The 17,622-nt window shown below is 30.9% G+C and overlaps 1 protein-coding gene across 1 annotated transcript in view; it reads right to left on the reverse strand.

Annotated features, from left to right (window-relative positions):
- Nucleotides 1-7,412: 7,412 nt before the first annotated feature.
- Nucleotides 7,413-17,622, reverse strand: part of Drl-2 (Derailed 2) — a 93,813-nt gene continuing 83,603 nt past the window's right edge. The window contains exons 5-9 of the mRNA XM_035078924.1: nt 17,096-17,300; nt 9,816-9,972; nt 9,370-9,637; nt 8,808-8,994; nt 7,413-8,659 (exon numbers count right to left, since the gene is read on the reverse strand). Coding sequence (XP_034934815.1) covers nt 8,411-8,659; nt 8,808-8,994; nt 9,370-9,637; nt 9,816-9,972; nt 17,096-17,300 — 1,066 coding nt within the window. The 3' untranslated portion in view covers nt 7,413-8,410. The remainder of the gene's footprint in view (nt 8,660-8,807; nt 8,995-9,369; nt 9,638-9,815; nt 9,973-17,095; nt 17,301-17,622) is intronic.

Here is a 17,622-nt window from a genome sequence, read left to right on the forward strand (position 1 = left end):
GACGAGGTGCAATGTGTATCTCTTACATAAAAGTCAGCATTGGTTATGAAAATATTCTATTTATCAATTCTAATTACCGTGAAAATTTATTATTCATTATTTTCATAGGATTATGTTTAGAAATTCCAAGATGACATTTTTATGTCAATTTAATTACTAAATGGGTAAATGTTAGTATCGTGATTAATTATTAATCTTTATTTTATTTATTATTGAAGCATGATGGTAGTAATTCTTGGTGCCACATGTTTTATATTACAAAAAAATAATGACTGTACAATTAATTAACTAATTGACAAATGAGTAAATAAGGAAAGGAAGAAAGTGCAGGCGCCGTTTCGCAAGCTTGACGCAATGATCAAGTAAATGCTTTTGATTAATGTGACACTGGAAGTAACTTAGAAAGTATATTTTTTTCACTCTCAATTTCTAGGATTCAACTGAAAAATCATCAATAACAGTAAAATCTAAAATTTTGTGCACAAGATTGTAGAATCATTTTTGTCATACATTATTAAATAGAAAATTAAGGAAAGAAGGTATTTATATGATTTTTTCTTAATGAAAACAAAAACTGGCTTTGAAAAGTGATTTGAAAAGAATTTAATTTCTATGAGTTAACTGATAAAAAATAGAGAAGTAATAGTTATTTAACTTTTTTATCAAATAAATTTCATGGAAATGCGATGTAAAAATGCGTAGAAGAATCAAGAAAATGTTGTTCCTTCTATCTACACGTGTACATTATTAGAACTTGCAGGCGCATAAGTGCGCTAGTTTTTACATCTCGGTCATGCACCTGCACGTAGTTGCGTATATGTGCGATACCAAAACTAACTTGGGAGTTTTACAGCTGCAAGTAGCACGCGTGTGCATGAACAAACATTAAACGAAGGCATAAGATAGAGAATAGTATAAAAATGCTTCAAGAGAAGTGGATAACGAGTACAGCGTGTGTACCTTGAAAAAAGTACGTAAGATGATACGCCCTTCAGTAACTCACTTCCATAAATCGTCTCCAAGTGTCGGGGACAAGTTAACAAGTGTGAGAAAGTCAACTGCTCAAGGCAAAAACCTTCTCTAATGACACTAACTAATTTCCAACTAAACACTATCATCATCTTCAATTATAAGAGCATTAATCTTGCATCTCAATTTTGACAAGAAAATCATCCAAAGATCTAATTATTACATTTTGGAGCATCATTTATTTCTCCTGGGTATTATTTACTAACTTGGTTTGTTATTATACCATGAAATACTTCCAATCATTATTTCCAATGGATTTTTACCATCAATTATCAATAATCCTTTAAATAAATTAAGATTTTGTGCAGAAATTTGGTGTCTAATTGATTATTTAACAAAAATGAATTACTTCAAGCCTCATTAACTTTTGCAAAATCATCCAACAAACTTGATAAGCTTGAACTAATGATACAAATTAGCTGAGCGAAAAAAAACAAACAAACAAGAAGCCAGAGGATTTTTTGTTGAAGTCATTAGCCACTTTTAAATGAATCAAAAGCAAGAACAATCAAAATCTAAGAGCCAGACTAACTATGAGCATGAATATTGGGCAATCTAACGCGTCCAAGGCTAACCGAGTCTTGAGCAACCTTTCCAAGTGTTTCACTAACTCAGTAAAGAGTGCGCAGCATCTTAGAGTGTTAGCTAGAAGTGCTCGATCACGCAGGAGACGACAGGGTAACCGGTAAAGTCCACGATTAATGTATAAAACGATCCAATGATCCAACAATCCATTCGCCAAGCATCACATACACCATTCATTTGTCCTTATTATCCATACACTCGCATACGAGCGTGAATAACATACGTATCAATGCGATTTTATTTACTACTGACACAGTAGTCTGTCCTTGGTGGTAGCATACATACATATGTTCTTTCCACTTAGTTAGATTCTTTCTCTCCTTTTCTACCTTCTTTCATTATGCTCAGCCCTCATTCTCTTAGTTGTCAACAATTGCTGATGAATAGAAACGATCTATGCATATATGTGACCGATATCGTCACACTTTTACGCAGTGACCAACCCATTTTATTTGCAGTTTCATCTATTCCAATGTATCAACTTCTCCTATTTATCTCTTTACTTATGTTAATGCCAATCGCTGCCAAACCCAGTGTTACGTAGTATTTAGGTAGGCTATTCATGTGGGCACGTCTTTTAGCGATTAACGAGCACCTATGTTAAAAAAATCAGTCGACAATGATTAAAAGTATGCTATGTATCATTAAAAAGAAAACTTTATCTTTTCAGATGCTCCCAATAAAGATTCCTTTGCTTTTTAGGTCAATCTTTTAAAAAATATAACTCTTGAAAAGAAATATTTGTTGAATTTCTTGTATATTATTACAGCTTTATTAAAATCTTGTACTACATGGAATTAAATTGAATCAACATAATTGAAAGGATTATTAAATAAATATATATTTATGTGAACATGTCATTTCGCCATTAATATATGACATTTAATTTTTCTATAGAATGCAGATAAATCAATACTCGTTCGATTGTTGAGCTTTTCACAGTTTTTTCCTTTTTTTTGTTTCAGGAATATATAAATTGTTAGTCATGTAGGAGAGTTATAAAAATTTTAGAATAAAATGTGAAGTGAAGGGAAAAAGAAAGGAAAAAATATTGAATTAGGAATGGCCAGAAAGAAGCAATCGTGGGTCTGCATAATCGCGCACTTTGCGCGACGACACACTCTTCTGATGTAGTTGTCGAGGACGGACGTCCCGTGTAACGAATTATGTAAGACACTTTCGTTGACGCCTCTCACGTTTCACGACTGTATTCACCATCAGAGAGCAGCAGAGCGTTATTATGACTACTGAGCGTTTGTGTTAATAGTTCTAGTAGATCATAAATATGGCAAAAATTATCATAATATAAGTATATGAGTTATGCTTACGGTTGAGAATAAAAGACTTAATAAAAGCATTTGTGTGTGACTCTTGGAGTACTTACGATAGTAGAATAATTTAAGAAATTCTTAGACATAAAAATATGCATTTGTTTTTTCAACAACAAAAATATAAAATAGTTTTGAAAGTCGCTTAATTGAATAAAATGCTTGAGTTTTTTTTCTAATTAGACGGGTTTGAATTAAATTAAAATTGAATTGTGTTGAATAAATCTGACGAATTAATTCTCAAATTAAGATAGATTTGAAGAAAGGTTCTTTTGAGGGAATTTTTCTATCTAAAATCACCATGAAACTTTTATGAATATAAAACATGATTCTATCATAATTATTTTCTTTTTAAGTTTATTCATCACAACTAACTTTAAAAATTGATACTAATTTCTTTCTTAGTGTAATCATAAACTAACAATTCTGAAATTAATTTAACAAGATCTGTACATTAGAGTATTTTATAAATATAAAAATACTTGAAACTTTGAAATGATTACTTAGCAATCTTTATATGATTAATTTTCTCGTAGTTACAACCCTTAAGAAAATTTAAAGAAAGAAATTAGTTTTTCAAAAATTTTTTTAAAAATAGTTTTGAAAAGAAAAAAAGTAAACTTCCAAATGCTTTATTTAGATTTTTGGAGTAAAGTTTCTTTTACTCCAAACAGATCGTTGAATTTTTTATATCAATAGAAAAACATTTTTATCGCTACATTTGAGTTCAATAAAAAGTTATAACATCTTCTATTTTAATAAAGTAACATGATTCTAATAAAATAGAAGTTTATTGCCATTCATTCAATAGATTTTTTCTTAATCTTTTTAGTGAAGATATAATATGAAATTTTGTTTACGTTGATATCTTCTAAAATAATAATTACTCTTATTTGAGAATCTCTGAAAAAAAACAATTATGTATAAAAAAAGTATTGCCAAGGATTTACAAAAAGCAACCAAAAGTAAATTTTAGTTTTTAATTTGTACTATTGACTAAAGGGAGATCATTATTACGTTATCGAAATATTGGGGGGATTCTACATGAGATAACAAGCAAGTTTTATGGGTCGTGAGAATCGAAGTGACATTTCGATAGAATCAATACTAAATGAGGAGAAAGTTAGGTGTATGTTATATTGTATCTCTTTAGAGCTTATATTCATCAGCGAAATGAAGAAATATCTAAAGTACTAAAACCGATAAAGTTAAGAAAGACATTCAACACTGTTCATACATATAACAGTAATACGTTTCTAATGATAAAAGTATCAATAAAACTAATATATGATATAATAATAATTTTTTATTCTTGTACTCCATTACGTGTACCAAATCTTTTCCCCTTTATACCTAAAATCAAAGACAATATCTATATGATAATGAGTATGAATAGTTTTAAGTTGAAAAGTAAAAGAAATTATATTTCAACTCTAGCGATAAATTTTATCTATTAACAAATCTATACTAATATAATTACATATAATGAAACCTTCACTATAATAATAGATGATAATAGTTGTAACGAATCATGGAAATTATCAACTGAATTATAAGAAATCAAAAAGGTTCATCAACCATGAGTTGAGAAGCTTAACTCCTTGATACGTCGTATTTCACACTTCGTAACAATACTCAACTTTCTCCATCACTTTCGTTTTCGTTGGTTGGTTGGGCCAGGTCTCTGCTTATTCCTTTCTCGCTCTCAGTTAAAAAGATTAAGAAATAATGCGTATACCGATGTCTCTCTTTCGAATATTTCCTCCTACTATCTTTTCAATTAAACTCCCACCTAAATTGTGTGCTATTTTGCCACATAAAAATTGTTTTGTAATTCACAAAGGGTTCAAAGGGAGTAATTCACAAAATATCGTTAACCGACTATTAAATATAAAGTAAAGTAAATAAATAAATTGTTTTTAAATATCTTTTGCTATTGAATAAATATTTGAAATAAGGATAATACAATCAGTTTTTACAAAAAAAAATCGACATTGAATCATGAACTCTTTGCTGACTGATAAGGTGTCAAAGAAAAGCTATGTAATTTATTATTGATGAGAATAATTGGGCTTTAACAATATTTGAATTTGATTTCATAAAGTTAAATGCTGAGATAATATAGGAAGTGGTAAAATTCGTCAAATCGTTGTACTATACGTTATAAGTATGTATTAGACAAGTAAGAGGTTGTTCATTGACTAAATGAAAAGAATCATACAATCCTTATTCATTTTTTTACTATTTTAATTATTTTTTTCCAATAAATTCTATTCAATTTCTCTATTCTCTTATTATTTACTTAAATTAAAGTGACTTTCTCATTATATAACTTAATAATACTTGTTATTATTATTTCAATACTTATATATATCTCACGTCAAAGAGTAATAAAAATTATGACTAATAATAGCAATAAAAAATGATGATAAAATAATAAATGATTTGATAACACGTATATTTTATTTTCCATTGAAAAATAATGCCATACAGTATAAATATTGTTATTGGAAATAATAAAATATGCACAAATCAACTTATTTGGCGCATCACCTATTATTCGCCATTAGATAGTATTTACAAATGTACGTGGAACAGTCTTTTTTATATGTAAATGATAATTACAATATTAATACCAATAAAAATAGATAATTGTAACAAAAAGGATTAAAACTCGATAGAGAGATGAACAAAAGAAAGATTTAGTGTTTATCTCCCCGTCGACTTTTTATTATATCTCTCAAGGGACTTTGGTGTCTGTGGTATAAAATGGTATGAAATAAAGAAATAAAGGGAAACTTGTGGTTTCCACGTGTACAAAGATATAGCGAAAAAGTGTGCAGCTTTAGCCTACCCTGTTCCTCCATAAAACATTCAGGAGTATAATAGTTATTTATAAATACTTAAAGTACGACAATCGTATGAATTATTGATAGCATTTTTGTATTTATTACTTTTTTACTATTTTATTTATTCATCTGTTGAAATTTTTGTTTTATCATCTTTCTCATTTTGCGGTATAGTAATAGAGATTTATTACAACAATTCACTATTATAATAAGTTTTAGCTTTAATTATATGACATACAAAAAATGCAGGCCTACAAATTTACACATTTTGATTACAATTTGATTCAATTGTGTTTTTTTTCTCTTTTATGATATAACAATATTACAAGTATTAATTAAATCGTACATAATATCATAAACATTAAAACTCTTGATAAAAATATTTATAAAAATTTTATTTACAAATAGTAAGAAAATTTTTATCATCGAGTTGGCAGTGAAGAGCTTAGTAAAATAGACTGCAAACTAGAGAGATCAGTAGATTATAATAAAAAAAATCTTACATTATAATTATTCGATAGTTTTTGTAGACCTGTGTATTTGAAAATGGCAAAAAATTCCGGGAACTATATAGCACTTTAGCACCAACTGTCAGCGGTAGCATTCAATCGTGAGGAAAAATATCTCAAGATTCATATTATAAAATGGGGTCAAAGTTTTAGTAAAGAATAAGTAGATTCGTGTAGAATTGAAACATGCGACATTTAAACATTGAGTACATTTAGAAAACATTTTACGTCCTGGGGCTTTTGTCTTGGTTAGAGATAAAGAATAAGAGAAAAAACCTTGGCAAAGTGTCGCACAAAAGAGCAACCAAGCACAGAGATATCTTCTCACCTTGAATACTATTCAAATGATCAATTATACAAAAGTTTTAATGCGATAAAGCCGTTAGAAATTTGCTTACTTAAGTTTTTCTCTTTCCTAAAGTTATCCTCAACACTTTGCAAATGCTTTTTCCATTTATCTAATGATTGTGAGGGAGCTTGAAAATGTGAAAGAGCTGTTAAATGTACTTTCACGAGATGTAAATATACAGGGTATCTAATTATTTGAGTTATACAATGTACTCTCCATCGTTCGTTTGCGCAAGAATTTGTATTCGTTTTATCGAAGGTCAAATACGACAATAGGATTTACAAGGTATTTCTTTCTTTAAAGAGCTTTATCGCGCGGCACAAGTGACTATCCATACTTCTCGTCGCCATCATTGTCGTTTTGCTTGCAAATATCCGAGTTTCGTAATTGAGGACAGGCGCTTCGATAGAAAGAAAGATTTACGTGAGTCAAGAGCGATCGAGTTTCGCATTTATTGGCCTCGTTCCCTCTACGGAAATCAACAAGTCGTTTGCGAATTGCAATTCAACTATTTAGATTCTAAGTGATTTTATCAATTGAATCTTCTTATCTTTCTTTATTTGATTTATAGTCATTTAAGATTAATTATTACTAAATCTTCATTCATATTTCAATCATCACTACATACTACAATATTTTACAATTTTTCGTTACATCAATTTAAAACATCTGAATGAATTACTGTTTTATTATAACTTTCTATACATTGCTTTTGGAAATGAAATACAGGGATAATGTTAATTTTAATGTTACCATAAAACTTGCGCAAACGATTAGAGATATGTTTGTAAAAAGAAGTATTTGTATTTAATAATTTGAACAAAAAAAAATATTTACCAATATGAAAACTGTATTGCTGATATTATTCAATTCCACGCTATTTGATTTTCATCAGACTTGAGATACGGTTTGATTAAAGCAGCTCATGGTTGAGCTTCGATTAGCACAACTTTTACTTTCAGCGTTTGGAATACCACCCGATACGAGGGCAATACTTTATATATATATATATATATTTTTTTTTATATCTATATATATAAAAGTCCATATAAATCCTTATAGATTTTTTTATCAATATTCCTTGTGCGTGGCTCCAATTCTTCTTTCGGCTTTCTTGACTTCCTCGCGTCTCTTTACGACACGAAGAAATGAACCATTCCTCTTTTTCTCTTCTCCATAAACTCCATATACCTATACTCCTTCTACTTTCGTTCTTATTTTTTCATTTTTCCTCCTGTCATGGAATGCCTTTTTGGACCACTAACGCGCCACTTTCGAGACGCAATTTATAACCCACCCTGTCTCAACCCCTTAATCTTTTCTTGTTCTCTCTGGCTGTGTGCCGAGAAGAAACCAGTGCGCGGCGTTGTGGCAAATCGTCTTGAATAAAAAATCGTCGATTTCCTTCGTCTCAACGTTAGAAGCATCTTAAGGTTATTTCGTCTTTGAATCATCCCCTAAACGACTTTGGGATAACTCTAGAGTGATAAGAGGGGAAGTGCAAGAGAATAGAAAGCCAATTCCATCAAAATTCCATCTAGTCCATACCATTGTCCTCGCGGAATCCAATTCGTTATATAGAAAAGTTATATAGACTATCAAGAAAAATGAATCCTTCATCATTTGGATCAATTGATCGTCGTGGTAAATTGAATCGACTGGTCACTAATATTTTTTTATCTGCAGATTCTGGGGTATTTGTGGATGACTTTAATCTTTAAACCAAAAACTTGATATCTTTCTTAATGAGGATAAGACACTTCAAATAAATCCCCCAAGAGCATCATGAAATTCTTGCAGATATGCAAGAAGTTGCGGCATTGTTGGCCTATCTCTTGCTATTCCAAGCCAGCAGACAGCCATTACAGCGAAAAGTTCATCTGGACAGGGGCGGGGTTGAACAAGTCGGTAGCCGTCTCTTAAGCAAGCCATCATTTCAAAGGGATCCACCTCCACATAAGGTTGCCCGCCCATTGTTGCCAATTCCCACAAGAAAACCCCAAATGACCACTTGAAAAAAAAACAAAAAATTTCATTCGTAAATTATAATATATGCTTTTGATTTTCAATTAATATAATTCATGCCATTGATTTCATTGAGATTCATTTGTAGTAAGGATAATGATGGCATTACTTGAAATTGTAAATTAGATCTTACCACATCCGTTGCCGTGCTGTACTGATTGTGTTCAAGACTCTCCAAGGCCATCCAACGGATTGGGCGGTTTTCATTGTCTCCGAGACAGTGATAATCCTGAGGAAATAAGTCTCGTGCTAATGCAGCATCTGCTAGACGTACTCGAAAACTATTAGGTTCCATGAGACAATTCCGTGCTGCTATATCCCTGTTGAGATATATCAATTTATTCATTTTGGAGTTCAATGACATACAAATAATTCGAATAATAAATTTAAAAATATATCAGATAAACAGTCAGAACAATAAATATTTAAGTAAGCCAAAACAAGATAAAAACTGTCAACCTAAAGGTATCGCAATCATTTCTGAGCTATTTTCAAAAATCAATAAAAGATGGTAGGTAAATTCAATTATTTGAATGTGTTTAATGCTATAATCTCTTTAGAAAACGAAAATAAATTTAATTAATGTGGAAATCGACTTAAACTTGACAATGGAATTAGATTTAGTAAAATGTGTGTTGAACAGCAAAATTTAAAAATATAATACTACTATGAATAATAACAGAAACAAGATTTACCTATGTAAAAGACCACGTCCATGAAGAAACGCGCCAGCTCTTGCAACTTGAACACCAACGTTCACCAGGTCTCTAGTGACTGGGTGATGAATACCATCGGTAAGGTAGGTCTTTAGATTCAGTTCACTCGATGAACTTGCATAAGCAAGAAGCGGACATGGACTATCTAAGCATGCTGCTACCAATGATGCTATATTTCCATGTACTAGCCCTGCTAATTGCGACCCTTCCACCACCAAAAGGGATGCCTGATATGCAGAAGCCACTTCTGTAAGTGGAAAAAATGTTTCATCTTTATTTTTTGCTGTTTTTATTTTTATTGAGCTGTTTAATCTCTTGTTGATATTCAACATTTCTACTTTACCTATTCTGACTAAAGTTGTTTGTGAGTAGCAAAGTTTGATAAGTGATAAGTTGATAATGAATATTAACAAAGATAAGCTCACCTGTGACAGTCTTGATAATAACTTCTTGCTCTCGTCCCGCAACATTTAATGTGCCCTTATAAACCCTTCCGAACGTTCCCTCTTGAGCAACACTTCGACAATGAAGAGCTGATCTTGGTATGGCCATTGCTCTTGCTTTATCACAAGGATCAGTGGTCTGGAATCATTATTAAAAATTTATCTACCATTAATTAATTGTTACAAACTGGTTAATATTTATATTAGAGTTAAAGATAAGTAACTTAGAGTTTATTTTTCATCAAGATTTACAATTAATAAACGATTTATTAATGAATTATTTAATAACTTGAAATCAATATCCATTTGATGTTTTAATATATTTGAAAATATAATTTTAATGTTGTCCAAGTAAAAATAACATTTTTTATCATATCTGAACACCGGATACTTTACGTAATTACAGTTTTTACATTAATAAACCCATAAATACGATTAAAATGAATGAATGTTAAGGATAAAATAACTCTCAAATACATGAACAATCTTTAATAATGTTATCAAAGGTTTTCAACGACATTGTGTATCAAGGAACATCATTGATGTTCTTTAAAGGTTTTCTGTGAACTCTGAATCTTATCAAGGGAAAGAAAATTAAAGCTTTTGCTCGTCGGATATTTTATCACCGCTCTAGATATCAATCCTTCTTTGTTAGAAAAGAGACAAGGGTTTTCCCATTGGCTATAGGCCATGAAGAATAAACTGAGAAAGGGACAGAAAAGATCTAGTCATTCATTAATTTCAATTTTCCGGAGTTTTACCTTTACCCTTCACACTTTTTATTCTATCATCATGGAATGTTTATTTTTTTCTCTCCTACTGCTTTCTCCATTTTTCTCTTTTGTTATTTCCTTTACACAATACAATTCTGTCAATGTACTACATCACTTCTTGGATCGACTTATTTTTTGCATCTACATTGAGCTTTTGTTAATATGAAAAAGTTGAAACGCATCAACTGCGACAGGACAGATGGATTGAGAAGCTGTTATCCACTCCCTACGGATGATATTGAAATCGAGGGGAATCGAAGTGAGGGTGAAAGAGCATTATACAATTCTCCAGCACGAGAATCCCTTGTGATGCAAGGATTTGACAGTAGATTATTAAAAACTTTATACTCATGATAAAACGTATGTTAAAAGTTTTATCATGTTTTTAAATAATTTTTTTTTGGCTGAAAATGAAATTAATGAAACACAGTACTTCATCAAAAATTCTATCTTGACGGATCGTTTTTTCTTTTCTTTCAACAAAATGGCCTAAAATATACGAAAATAAGAGAAAAAGTAAAATATGTTGAATCTATTTAATTATTTGTTTTGGAAGAAGAGATTTTTCATTAAGCAATTGATGAAAGTAAGTTAAATTAAGTCAATAGAAAACTTGGTGTGGATGAAAAATATTTTTTTGATAAATTAAATTAAAGTGAAAATTTTTTTCTGTGTTAATAATGATGATAGTTTTATATGAAAATTTATTTGGACACAATCTCGTTGAGACAAATTGAGAAAAGTTGGTTGGAAATGGGCTAACCCTCTGGCTAAATCGTCGAGTCCATTAGCATGAGAATGAGTACTCAGAAAAAATAGTTCCAATTTTCAACTCCAATTCTCAGCGGTGTAGTAAAAAAAAAAATTACCTCTGCAGAAAAGTGACTATGTCGGGTTATGCAATCAGCCAGCATGCTCAGTCCAATATTGGAATCGGAAATAATTTACGAAGCCATAGAGTACAACCACTCGCTCGTTCGCACGAGCTGTCCCACTAGTGGACGAGTAAAATGCAAATACGCTAATTCCACGGCTTATCGTGGGTCGAGGCCTGTAATTATTACAGGACCTCGTTATGTGCATTCACGCTTACATGTTGGATGATATTAACAGACATTTATGTACGTCTGTAAAATATTACAATGGTGGTGAGTACACTTGAATATAAATTCCCGATATCAGCAGTTAAATACCAATCATTTTCAATGGGATTAACTAAATTAAACTACCATGCATTTGTTTCCAGTGTCAGGACATGTATCAAAAAATGATTGTTATTTAAGGTATTAATAATCCTCCATCGCAAGAAACATAATCATGTTTGTTGATAAAATTGATTTTTTGTTATATTAAAAATTCCTAGAAATAATTTGAATTACAATTTTCTAAGTCTCAAAGTTCATTCTTTTATGTTTTTAATAACATTAAATATTAACTTTTGAAAATATAAGTATATTATTTTAAAAGAATTAAAAATAATCATGCGAAGATTGAAAAAATAATAAATTAGTCTCAATTGTACACTAAACATAAACAAGTCAGTCGAGCATTGCTAATAAAAAGTTCGTCACTGTTTAACACATATAGGTAACATTAATTCAAATATTTTACAATATTTATAATGTGTGTTTGACAATATATGTGACGTACTATACTCTTTAGATAAATCAATAAAAATCACTTCAAAACAGCGAATATTTTCTTATTCTTTTCTAGAAAGCATAGCAGAGTTACATATTTCTATGTGTGAACTATATGATAATTATAATAGATATACAGGTACAAGTTATAATACATTGTAAAGGTATATAGTCAAGTCAAGCTTATTCTTGAATAACTTGAACTATTCTCTAAGGTTATTTTTCCAACTGTATTTTTTAGAGAATTTGAAGAAAAATAACATATCCAATTTGTGATTAAAAATAATTTAGAACGCAATTGTTCGTTTATAAATTTAAATGGTACTATTTCGGAGTGTTTTACGATACTTTAAATATTCTTAATTAATTTATGAAATAATGTTATTTCGTGAGCAGAGCAATTCAGCTGTCTTATAGTTGTTTATTTAAATTATTTTCAATCATAAATTGAATATGTCTTTCTTCTCAAAATTCATATAAAAAGTTGAGATATCATTTAAAAATGTAGTAGAATTTCAGTCAACGTTTATTACAAATTACATATTTTTTTATGTATAATATTGTAAAATGAATACTATATGTACGAATATTTCATGTTTAGTATCATAAAGTTGTATTCGTATTGGAGACAGTAATTACTGTTCTAGTTCATAAAAATTTTATGAGCATGTTCATCACTTAATATAAATACTAGAGTATTTAATTCATGATCCTACTAGTCAGTGCTTGCATGCAGAAATATGCACAAGATAACTTCGAGACCTTAAGAAATGAAGAGATCTGAAGATAATTTAACGATATATTACATATATTTTCAAATGTATATTACATACTACATTTTAAATACGTACATACTCCCAAGAGTGATTATCACATTTTTTTGAAAATAAGATCATGTCTAAGTTGATGCTACCATCAATTTTACAATTCTTTCATAATTTTCGATTAGTCCATGATATATTATTCTTTGTATTTTGAACAATTTCTAATCACTTTAACTTAAAAGCAATACTCAGTTTCGCAGATTAGCAAGTCCTTGACCACTTCTTGGTCCAATATCGACCTAGTGTAACCAGTCTTGACTAAATACGATGTTTAAGAATGGACCGAACTTTGTTTCTACAATAGATATAAAATAGAAAATCAATATACTCCAATACATTCAATAATTTTGATTCCTTTCAACAAATGTCGGTTTATATCGATTTTTTCAATTTTATTGTACCTTTTTACACTAAGAATGTATTTGTATTCAGTATTATGTCGTATACTCGTAAAAAACTCCAACAGAATTATTTAGTAAGTTCGTTAAACTTGAAACCATTCGTCAAACTCAAGATTTATTCACATGAAAGACCATAAAGTAAAGAAACAGCCACGCGAAGCAAGGAAGGCCCAGGGTAATTCTCGAGAGACATAGATCTAAAACTATACATATAAAGTAAAGAATCATGTATACCTCACATAATAATCTTAAGAAACTGATATCAAGTGTATCGTTTTACATTTCTACAATATTACAAGATCAAGAGAAGAGTATAAGTTAAAAAGGGGGTAAAAGAGAAAATAGGGGCGAATTTTTGCGATTCTCCATGAAATGTTCATGTTACAGCAGCTTTTTAGACGACACCAAAGTGAGTTGAGAAGGCATACGCGTATACTCGGTAAATTGATCCGAGATCAAAGCCGAAACAATCACAGGACCTACTTGCAAGCTCCCCTCAGTTTCGTCCTTTTGGCCTCACTTCTATTCTTCGCATTCATCCGTCACAGTTATCCTTGTTTTCCCTACATATTCATGGTACTTTCTTTGTCCAAGGGTTGCTCGAGAAGAGAACCAACCGCGTGTGTAACTTTCCATCTACCCCAACTCTTAATTTCCCAACCTTCATCTCGTACCTCCACGGATGTTTCTCTGACTCTCTAGATATCCCTTAGGGACGTACAGGTACTGGTGTAGGATTTCTCTTGCTTCTAGACGAAAATTAATATAAAAGATCTTGGTGTCATGAACACCAAGCGTGACAAATTGCACTTATACTCATGGCTAAAATTACACGAATTTAAGTAATCAGTGCGAGTAAATATACTCGGGGAGATATTCTCTTTGATAAAGCTGTATACTTTTGGTCATTAACGTAAATAGCTATTTGTGAGAAGTTTTTTTGAGAATTAAACAATAGATGACCATGGTATTAACGTGTTTATTTATTATGTAGACATTCTTTAAGTGCCCATGAATTTTCTCATTATGAACAATTATTTGTATTATGTTACATGATTTATTGATAATCAAGTTTCTAATTACAATAGAATTGAATCATTGTTACTGATCTCTCTGTCCTAAATAGAACACAACTAATAAGAAAAATAACTCTTTGAGTTTTCGATAAACACCAATTATTACACAACATTATCGATTCAATTGACATTCATTGAATATAATTATGCTTTTAATTGAAAGTAATATCAAGTTAAAAAATGTAAGCTTCGATATTTTAAATATATTGCACATTAAGTATATTGTTTTCAATTTATTCTCTGATGTGTATCATTTTCAAACGGAAACTTTTATCGCCTACTCATTACTTTAATTACTCCGATTTCGATTATTATGATACCTTCGTTTTTTTAGTGTTAAGTAACTAAATACTCAAAGTGTTTACAATGTTAAACATCATAAACGTACTATGGCAATTTTGTTGACGACTTTTAAATGCTTCTTGCCGTTTACCAAAGTGCTCTAATTTATGGCATTTAAAATTGTAAACACTTAGGTTTTTAATTATTAAACACTTTAAATAATTCATCACTTTTTTTTTTAATATTTATTGAATCAAAATCAACTGAGATCAGGAAATTAAATGATAAGAAGATGTAGCAATATTGAAGGAATCATTTTATTTGAAATTATTCAGTAATTAAAGATAGAAACGAGGTGTAAAACTTGTCCTTATAGCGAGGATTCTGTACGGTTAATTAGCTGTTGCCGTAATGTGTAAAAAAATTATTGACAAATTTCAAGCAAATTCCATTTTGCCATTATTAATAATATTACCCAAATGGAAAAAATATATTTTTTAAAATATATTTTTTGTCATATGGATATTTTTTGCCTTTTTGTAATAATTATAACAATCTCGCTTTTCAAGGAATTACAGCTAGTTGGCACTCACAATTTTTCTGTCCATTATAATGGTTTTCTTAAGATTAAAAAAACTGCAACAGTGAGGGTAAAGGTATTCTACAAAGAGAAAAGAAAAAAAAGTGAGAAAACGTGGTGAAGATGAAAGAAATATCAGACCGTAAAACGGGGTGAACTGTAAAAGTAAACGCAGCGAGCTTCGCATTTATTTTTGTTCCCTTTCTATTCCTCCCTTCTCAACAAGGCGTCTTTTGGATGCGGGAAAACCTATGCTTTTCTTTCTTGATCCCATTGCGCGCACACAGCGCTTCAAAGCGTCCGAATCGCTCTTGTAAGTTGGAAAAAATAAAAGAAGTAACGACGCTGTTGAAATTCTTCGATGGGAGGTTTGGGAAAAACAAGAGGGAAAAAACATATTGACTCGTTAGGTTTACTGGGCATATATACCCACGTTCAAATGCTTGTTTCTGATCGACATGGGTTGAAATGGCTGAAATAAAAGCTGGAAAGTATGCGAAGGATTAGCTAAAAAAAAGAGATAGAAAGAGTAAACGAAGGCTAAAAGAGTATTGAAGAAAAGTTGGGCAAAGCGATTCACTCGACCGCAAACTCGATAAAGTTTGAGCCACTCGCTTGGTGTACGTCTCGCACGGTTTCCGCTTCCGATGCGCATTCAGCAAAAAGAAGAGTACAACTTGGAGAAGTGAAGTTGAGTCAGGGTTAAGGAGAAATAAAAGCTGAAAGAGAGAAAGATAAAATTGCTCGGTTACAGGGAAATCAAATTTTCCTCGAGCAAAAACTGTCTCTCTTCTGACTTCTATTTGCTTCTTCTACTATTTCACCTTCTTCACCTTCTACTTCATTTACTTGTTACTTCCGCAGCAAGACTTCCACTCATATGAAAGCGTCTGAGACTGTGCTCTCTATAATAATGAGACAAAGCATGTTGAAAATTAGTTCATTGTTTCATTAAATTTTCAAATCTTTTATTAAATTTTTTTACCAACATTCATTGTAAAACTCATAGAAAGGAGGCAGAGTTATTAATAAAATATTACTTTCACGGAAAGATAAGATAGTTCATCTATATTAATTTTAATCAATTAAAAAACAAAATCATATTTTTAATTTAAATTTTTATCTTTAAAATCCCTACGGTACAAAGATAGAGAGAAATTTGTGAAGTCGAGGAATTTAAATAATTTACTAGATATTAAAATATAAAATTCAATTACAATAAAAGGGGAAGATTTTTTTTTTTCACCAGGAGCTATCAGAGATAGAGTCAACTTGTGCTTTCAGACTGTTCCATCTAGTCTCCTTCTACTTCATCCACCTTCTGTTTCCGATATGACACCCATAGTTATACGAAATCGTCTTTGAGGAGACACTGATTTCAATAGAAAACGAAACAACACATCTCGAAAACATGTACAATGGCATGCCAAGATATGATACGAGTTCCTATAAAGCCTTCTCCGCAAACTCAACATTCACTCTGAGAGAATTCACACATTTGCATATCTTTTATGGAGATACTTTCCCAAGCAGTTGAGATAAAGGAGGTATTTTTGTATAGAAGTGATCTTCTTTATCTTCAGTTTATTTAAAAATTTTCTATTGTAATGATTCAATTGTACTGAGCAGTTAATAATTATTACTGGAAGTGGATACTTTTCTTTTGTTCATTTACATGACTCTCACCTGACTGACATTTGTGACGTGACTGGCCGCGTAATAGCTCGCTCTGGAACCGCACGGTCTTGCGTACAAAGGCTCGAGGTCTGCGATAGTCGCGTAGCTTCCGGAGTTAGCACTTCCTGGTCTTGGATCTACCCTTACGAGCACTGAACTTCCGGTTAGACCGCCTGTCCCGGCTGCTGAGTAACTACAGCATGGTAACGTCTTCCTGAAATCACCCAAATCGCATGCTACTTTAGTCCACATTGAAATGTTATCGTTTAAGACGAATACATTAGTACTAGACTTACAATTTCAACAGTGTTGATCTATTCTCTTTCCTGATAATTCCATTATTTTACAATTCTCTAACAAGTTAGCTCTTCAAGAAAATTATAGTCTTGGTGATAAAACGTGAATTACAATAATTTTGAAGATTTGTATTCAAAGTTTTATGTGTAAGAAAATAACATACAATTATAGTCATTTACATAACTTTTATAAACATTAGGATATTAAAAATATGACTTTAAAAAAATTTATCAATTTCC

This window comes from Chelonus insularis, unplaced genomic scaffold (genome assembly GCF_013357705.1).
Source record: "Chelonus insularis isolate UGA/USDA-ARS -01 unplaced genomic scaffold, ASM1335770v1 contig_17_pilon, whole genome shotgun sequence".
In the NCBI taxonomy this organism is placed as follows: domain Eukaryota; kingdom Metazoa; phylum Arthropoda; class Insecta; order Hymenoptera; family Braconidae; genus Chelonus; species Chelonus insularis.